This window comes from Rhagoletis pomonella, unplaced genomic scaffold, assembly GCF_013731165.1.
Source record: "Rhagoletis pomonella isolate Grant_MI unplaced genomic scaffold, Rhpom_1.0 Rhpom_scaffold_00002, whole genome shotgun sequence".
NCBI classification, from domain to species: domain Eukaryota; kingdom Metazoa; phylum Arthropoda; class Insecta; order Diptera; family Tephritidae; genus Rhagoletis; species Rhagoletis pomonella.
In genome coordinates, this window is record NW_023458556.1 from 7,656,692 (window position 1) to 7,665,067 (window position 8,376).

The 8,376-nt window shown below is 36.1% G+C and overlaps 1 protein-coding gene across 1 annotated transcript in view; it reads left to right on the plus strand.

Annotated features, from left to right (window-relative positions):
- LOC118732978 (carbonic anhydrase-related protein 10) overlaps positions 1 to 5,735 on the plus strand; it is a gene marked incomplete in the record, with an annotated part of 92,396 nt that extends 86,661 nt beyond the window's left edge. Inside the window, 2 exon segments of the mRNA XM_036462122.1 lie at positions 4,503 to 4,634; positions 4,759 to 5,735. Coding sequence (XP_036318015.1) covers positions 4,503 to 4,634; positions 4,759 to 4,845 — 219 coding nt within the window.
- Between the last annotated feature and the right edge of the window lie 2,641 nt (positions 5,736 to 8,376).

Genomic DNA, 8,376 nt, shown 5'->3' on the forward strand with positions numbered 1-8,376 from the left:
CTAATTGAACTCAATTAAGCGCACCAGCAAATTTGTTTATTCTGTGGAAAAAAAATACAAATTAAATTTCGTGTGTAATTTTCAATTGGCAAATAAAATTAAATGTAAGCGCAAACGCAAATACAAATGCAGATCAGCTAGCGGTGGTGTTAATCAAATAAATGCAATTATGTATTACAATTTAAATTTTATATATGAATTTGTTGCTGGTCAATTTAATGTTAAACTAAATGATGCCAAGTATGTGTAAGACAGGGTGCCAAATAGCTGTGTACTATCGCATGCTATAACACGGATGTTGTGGAACTAACCCGCTGCCTTATAGGTTGGGGGACGCCCAAGATTTTCTCATAGGATCATTACTGCAATGCTGGCCACCGCAGCCTTGACCCACTTCCATTGTTGGCTTAGGACCCTCATGCTTTCGTCTCTCACCCCAATCAGAATATGCTTCTTGGCGACTTCAGAAAAAAATGGCCTCTGCGTTCTAACCCACTTATTAGTTACACGCTCCTCCTTTGCCTTGCTGGACAGGTCATGCGTTGCTGTGAATCTGACCAAGATTATTGCTGCAGCTGGTGCTGGCCTCGTGAATGTAGTGGATGTCGCGAGAAAACCGCCCGGGGTCTGCGCTGCATATTGAGGGTCATGCCCGGCTTCAGTCTGCAAACCAGGTTGGCATAAAATAGTGCCACAGGGGTCCCGGGACAGACCCCTTTGAGTAGTCAAACTGCTGTTTCGGACTAAACTTGGTCCGGTTTCACCTTGGTGGAGGTACTCTGATCCCTTTCTTGAGGGGGCCTTAAAGCCCTTTCCATCCCTTTTTATTTTTTGCTTATTGATTCCTCGTGCTCTCGCGAGCTGCGCAGATTGGAGTTCGTCCACTGGGGCAGAGATCCATGATGCCCAGGCGGGGTCTTAATACATCCTGTGTGTGGCCGCCTCCCAGAGGGCTCCGTTCGTGGCTGGGCTATTTTGGAACCCCCCCCTGTCGGTGCTCGGTACGGTCTGCGTGACGCCTTGATCTAGCCGCTTCTGACCTTCAAGCCACGATCCTAAACCATTTCCGTATGACTAAGCTATTAAGGAGATTTGGTACATGGCGCTGATTTCTAATCTTAGCTGCGCACCATTCTGACATGGCAAAGCATCCTCTGTAGTGCCCACCATTACCAGTCAGCACCCTCGTCGAGGGCTCAGACGGCTTTAGGCTTTAAGTACAATTATAATTTTATCCTATTCCGTTCTAAATAAATATTCCCCAATAAAGGCAGCCTGAAAATTGAGTTCGCCACTTACTTAGTGACTTATTTACTCTACGCTCACTTAATTTGCTTGTGTTAATTTGCTGCATGAAAAGAAATTTTTAAGCACATCGAAGTATTTATTATGTATTTAAAAAGAATTGTTGAAATAAATAAAATAACACTTATGTAATTAAACATTTTGCCCACCTGGCTTTTTTAACAAAATTTAACCAACTGTATTGAAGCAATTTGCCACGAATAAAATATATGTAAATGTGAACACAACAAATCGAACAGTAATCATTATTGGCGACTAACGTAGATACATACATACATAAGTGGCAAAGTGATAAATGTAAGTGTCTACATATGTGTAGTGGCATTTTTTCCTTGCCTTGCCCGAACTGGAGCTTAATTTAAACGTAATTACGTGTTAAGTGGTTGTAATTTGTTTAAAGCATTTTATGGACGTTTTTTTTTTTTTGCATGCACATTCACAACAATTGCAGTTTTATTAATGTTTACATTAAGCAAGAACAAAAAGGCATATGCATGTGCATACATATTAACGCACTAGCGCCACCACATAAGTATGTATGTATGTATGTATGTATGTACATGCCAACTTTGCGCATACATTTTGGTTTATGCATTTAAATGCAAATTAAGTTTATTGCAGAAAAGTAGGGCATAATCGATAAAAGCTCAATATTAAATATTTACACTCGGAAGTGATTCGGTTGCTCAAAAGCAAAAAAACAAAAAACAAAAAACGGTAATGAATAAATTATGCCGCAAAGCATGCAGAAAGAATCTTAAATAATATGTAATAACAGCAGCATGCTCATTTGTGGCAAAGGTGTTGTGAGTATTTCGAAAAGAAACTTTTCAGTTGACTTAAATTATTCAAAAGCTCTGCATATTAAAAGCAGTTAAATACAAATATGTCTTTTATCTTTTAAATTCAATAAGTTATCTGTTTTACGTTTAGTGTTATCTCTATTTGTAGTCTATTCACTTAGACAAAACGGGCGTTAAATAAATGTATCCAGTTTAAAAAATGTGCTTTTGGCAATACACCTAAGTTTTCATATAGAGATGAACAACAAAATATGATAACATTGTAGGCTCTTATGATTAAGGTAGGGTTACATAACAAGCAATATCACACTTGACACTTTAAAACAAGTATGTTCAATTATTGCATTATCAACCTCAAAATCTGCGAGCCAGACCCATCTAGAAAAAGGTAGTTGGAGCATCTTCAACGCTTATTGGAAATATCTGCATACCATTTCTTGAAGAAAAAAATTGTGTAACATAAGTGGAGCCACTTATAATAGATTTCGTTAAGAAAATCACAGGCTGCGAGTTTTTTGATAGCAAAGTAGTGGGTAAGCTAATTAGTTCAAAACTGGACCTATTAGAACAGCCCCTATAGAGCTTTTGTATTGCAAAGAAGTTACCTTAGCCCTCAATGCTCTAGATAGCTTCTTCTTCTTTACAAAATTTTTAAAAGGATCTGAGCAGATACATTTACTATTTAAATAGGTTCGATTGTGTAGATGTTTTAAATGTATAATTTACGTAGTTTTGGAGAAAATACCCGGTCGAATCCACTTTGGTAACCATTGAGCACTGAATAGCATCGAATTTTTTGACGGACCAACTAAGACCATAAAATATTTGCAGTTGTTTGAGAGCGATTGATGGTCGACATCTTGCCAGTTCATCTATGACTTTATTGCCTCCAAGCCCGAAGTTGCCCATCAGTTTCGGAAGTTATACCAAAAGCAAAATTTTATCCAGACATTATTTAATATAACTTTCTTGGTTAAAACCAAAGTTAATAGTAAGAACAAATATTTTTAAAGCAAGATTTCTAAATATGAACGAAATCGAACTACATATACGGGTTTTTCAATTATCTCGACTCATGCGCCACCTATTGGATTATTGCATTGTCATTGGGTTCTGAGCCAAATGAGAAGTCTCAAGTCTCTAGGTCATCGGGAAGTTGGTCAAAATTTAATTGCAAGATTTACCCCTAACAAACATACATACATACATACAGCGCAAGTTAAAAAAAAACTTGTAAAAAAAATAATTTGCAATCCGTTATCAAGACTTCTGCTAGCTTGTTGAGATTACTAGCTCCTAAGCCTAAAGCACAGAATTTGACCTCTCCATTTTCATTGAGATTGGGAAAATCCTTTCGCGACATTTCTAATAAAACCCACAGCCTACAAAAACGTTATTAGAAACTAGCGCTTCTTAATTTTATATTGATACAAAAACCAATGGCAAGGCAAAACAGAATAACTAGAAGACGCCAGATAGTTCAGTATGACGAAAAGAGAATATTCCAGGAAAAGATGTTCAAGTATATCAAGTAATTAAAATTAATTTGAAAACCAAGTGAATTTTATTAAGTGATAGATATCGGGACCCGCGGGACAAATCTGAAAACCGTTGGGATGGCCGGGTTCGGGATCAGAAATTTAATGTCGGGATGAACGGAATTGGGATTAAATATTTAGTGCCGCGCCCATCTCTACAACGAATCAAAGAAATACGTCGATGGTATTTTTGTCACTGGCATCCCTAGTTTACAAATTTTCTTTTTTTTCTCTAGGAAGTATCATAAATGCATGTAGAAAGAACTTGATATATTTTAGAGTGGCATACGCGGGCTGAAAGAGACCGTTGTGATTCTGAAAGAACCTAAACGCTGGTTCCGTGAAAACACATTGTCAAATGGGATCAAAAAGCAGTTTATCGATTGATTTGGATCAGGATCAGGTCTATCTGTCAGTTTTTGGCCCATAATATCATCGGTAAAGGTATGAATAAAGGAGATAAAGTTTTGTCAAAATATGTCGCCTGTTTTAAGTGTTTTATTTATAAGTGAAAAACAAAGGAAGGAGTTTCATTTAAACCCTAATATTAAGCATTTTCGCCCATAAGTATGGTGGGCGTGGCAATATATCAAACTTTCATATTCACTTTTTTTCCAAGTGTAAGAAAAGCATACAGCAAATTTGAACTAATTCGGTGTTTGTTAACTATTTTCGGTCTCAGTTTATATGGGGTCTGCACTGCACTGTGCAGGGGCCGGTTAGAAATATTTTGTGTGGGCAAAACGACTGTCGGATACCCCGAATGTTAGTGAAGTCAATTACGGTCTTATTTTAACACTTTTAAATGTCTAGCATTATCATTAACAATTTATTATATTTTCTTATCATTTCACAGTTATATCAACTCCGACGACTGATGCAAGGCTCCGAGAGTACACCAAAAGCTCCATTAGGTAATAATGCGCGTCCCGTACAAGGACTACACCATAGAACTGTAAGGACAAATATAGACTTTAAGCGTAATAGGGTGAGTAGGCAAAAAATAAAGTGTACATGCATATGAATGTGGAAATTCGCATAAAATATTTAATATGAAATATTGAAACATTTCTCCTCCTCCTTTTGCCTTTGCGGCGCCACATTTTTTGCAGAACCAAAATTCATGTCCGACCATGTACAAGGATATGTACTACCGAGCGAATCGTTGGTCACCGGATACTGGCTTATTGATTCGTTGACCCAACAGAGGACATATGCAAATAAATGAGAATAACAATAATAATAATAACAATAATCATAGCGATAGTGACAGTGGCACTAATAGTTATAGTTATAGTTATAGTGAAAGAGATAACTACATTTTCCATAACTGTAATAGCAACAATGGTAATTACAATTTGTACAACTGCGAGTGCAGCAGGAGTGGTGGAGTTAACAACACAAGCAACTGCGCTGCCGCGAACAGCTGTGTGCAAAATAATTATGAGCGCAGCAGGCGTAACCACAGTTGCTGCAAAAATAACAACAATAGCGGCAGGAGCGAGTGCATCAAAACAAGTGACAAATTTAATTGTAGCAACAAACCCACACAAACACAAGCAACAATATGCACTGACGGAGGAGCTGCATCGAGTGTCTGTAATTTTCGTACGGTAATAAATGTGCACCATAATAATCGAATTCATTACTACGAAAATCAGACGAAGCGCCACGACAGCAACGTAGGCAATTTGATGCAACCGCCACTGAGTTTGTTGCAACTGTTGCTGTCGATTTCACACGAATGGCGGCAATAAGCAGTAAACTCACACACTTACCCATGTATGTATGTACATAGGCGGAAAGAGCTCTGGTGCGTCACTGCTACCAATTTTCCTCATTTCAATACTTAATTTCACACATTTGTCATTATAATTTTCGTTGTGCATACAGAGGTGTGAATGTATGTGTACGAGTGCACTGTGCGGCAGATTAACGTGCATTCATATGTATGTATAAAAGTGAGTACTTTAGGGTGCCTCACCAAAAAAGCGTTGCTTTTGTCCACCTGAATTATAAAATGTGTTATATTTAAAGAGTTCTGCCTAAATCGAGTTTTTTATAAATAAAATTACTTTTTAAAAATATTTTTTTTAAGCAGACCTGGTGATTTTTTGGTAGAAAATATTTTTAAAAACTAATTTTATTTATAAAAAAAAAACTCGATTTTTGGAGGTATTTTTAAATCGCTGCAGCTACGTAAATCTCAAAATTTTTCCGAAATATTTTGGCAGAAGTCTCAAAAGTCGAGTATAATAAATTCTATAATTCCACTGGGCAAACAGTACCGACTAATTTTATTTTTATTTTTTTTCTATGAATAGCGATGCACCCTAATGTACATACGTGCATATATATGGGCCTCTGTTTTTTGTTATTAAATTAAAATGCAATTCAATTCAGTTTGGTAATACGGTACAACCGAAAACAATAATTAATGCAACACACACACACACACAGAAATATAAAAATCATAAATATTGCAGAAGCAGGTAAATATCCCGCAATAAGCTTCATGCATAAAAACATAAGTATACATGCATAGGTACATATATGTATATGAATATGGTAATGAGAAGGCATAAATGAGCGCTAACGAAACACATTCATATATGTACATATGTATATGTTCGTTTGTATGTGCGTGCATGCCTGCAATAACTACCATTAACAACTACCAATAAACAATGAGTATGTATGTCTTTAAGTTACTTATGCTACTTGTGTATTTATACAGTCAAACCGTTTAATGTAAAACTTCGTAAAGCAGAAGAGAACTCACAAAAAAAAACAAAAAAAAACAAACAAAAAAAACAAATATTCATATGCATACTGTATGGGCGGACAATAACTACAAATTAACTAGCAAAAGTACATAAAGAATAATAATGGACAACTTAAATACTTTCATACATACAACAACAAACATAGTTAAATGCCAAGATTAAGTAATAAGTGAAGAACCAACTAACTAACTACTAAAATCATCCACTAAGCAAAAGTTATGTACTTGCTAAACTTATATTCGATAACTGTATTCACTAATTAAACCTCAACTTACTAAATACTATCTGCATAACGGTATAATTAAAGCTCATTTAATACAAAACAAAAATACAATGCTTGGAAATGAATGTATGTAGTTGCATATACTATAAATATGTATGTATTTTAGATCAACTGGTAGTAAATAATTTGATTCAATTAGTACTTATTTATGGTAATTATTTATATTCGTAATCGAAATTTAGAAAACACAATTTAAAAGAATTTTTGTACCGCGGTCTAGTGAATCAAATTTCTAGTTCGGTACTGGAGTTTCATTGCCAAAAACGAACCAGTCTAAATAATTGTAACTAGATCTCCACCAGTTCAAAATCAGCGAAATGTGGTACTTTTAAAAAATCAATTTAAGTTCACTTCTTTTCGTTGGAAATCTATATCTAAGGTGACGAATTTAGAACTGGTTCCCAACTGTCGAAAAAGGGACGCAGCGGGGGCTGATTTACTTTGCGTAGATATGTGTTTGCGGCTTTTTCGTTCAAATATGCTTCCATTCTGCACTTCGCAGATGCTTCTTCATAGTTTGGTATTACAAAACAAAAATTTATGTTAACATTTTAACATCTTGACACCGTCTGGCATCTAATCAATAACAGCAAGCACCTCTGCAAACTAAGCTACAGCCAAAGGTATGTAAACATACATTTCTTACAATCATTTAAACAAACTTAACTTCAAATTGAAAACACATTTCTTTGAACATATTTTAAAATCGCACACACGTAAGAACCAAAAAGATTGCAAAATCATGATACTTTTTTTCATCTGTTGATTTTAGAACTGGTTCCAAACTATAGAATTTAGGACTAGTTCGGAACTATCGAAAATGGGGTGCAGCGAGGGGCAATCGACACTTCTTAGGGCATCGCCATGCAAAAGAGATTTATCGCAAACCAGTACTGGGCCTAAATGTACTAGAAGCGCACCAGTTCATAAGTAGAGATTTAAAGATCTATCAACACGCTTTTAACAACTCAGACGGCAGAGGTTTCTGATCTGAGTGCGTCAAGAAGATGACTATTTCATAGACTCTGAAAAGTCACATTTGCTCTGGCTGGGTACACAGAAAAATGACGAGTCTCTAAATCTTCCTCCTTATAATCGATCCCAAGGAGTAGAGGTTGTCCTGCCTATAGAGACTGTACAATAATGACGACGACGATGATGACGTGTGGATTAAGTATGTTCTTAGAATTTCCGCCGTTCATTACAAACCTACTCTGTGACAGAACTGCAGCTACATATTGAGGCGGAGCCTGCTTGCAGTATGGAAGAATATAGGAATCCCGCAAGGCTTGTGGTCGTAAATAACCTGCTAGAGAAACTGGAGGATTTTTCGGATGACAGAGGCATGCAAACGCCTTGACGTTATGGCCAGGTTTCTGGACACCCGACTAACTAAGGACACCCGACTAACTAGGGGCTCGAACGGTTTTCATTTTACATGGATTCGTTAAAACATAAAAGATAATGAGTAAAAATTTATTGAGGTTGGCCTTAACTTTCGTCTCACTGCATTCCGGCAATTTTTTATTTTCCAAAAATAATTTTTAATGGAATGTACAAAAATTCTAGCCCAAAATGTTATCTAAAAGCGATTGAGTAGTGACTCAAATTTTAAAAATTTTTAATAACTTTAACAAAAAAAAAATTATGGCAAAAATAAA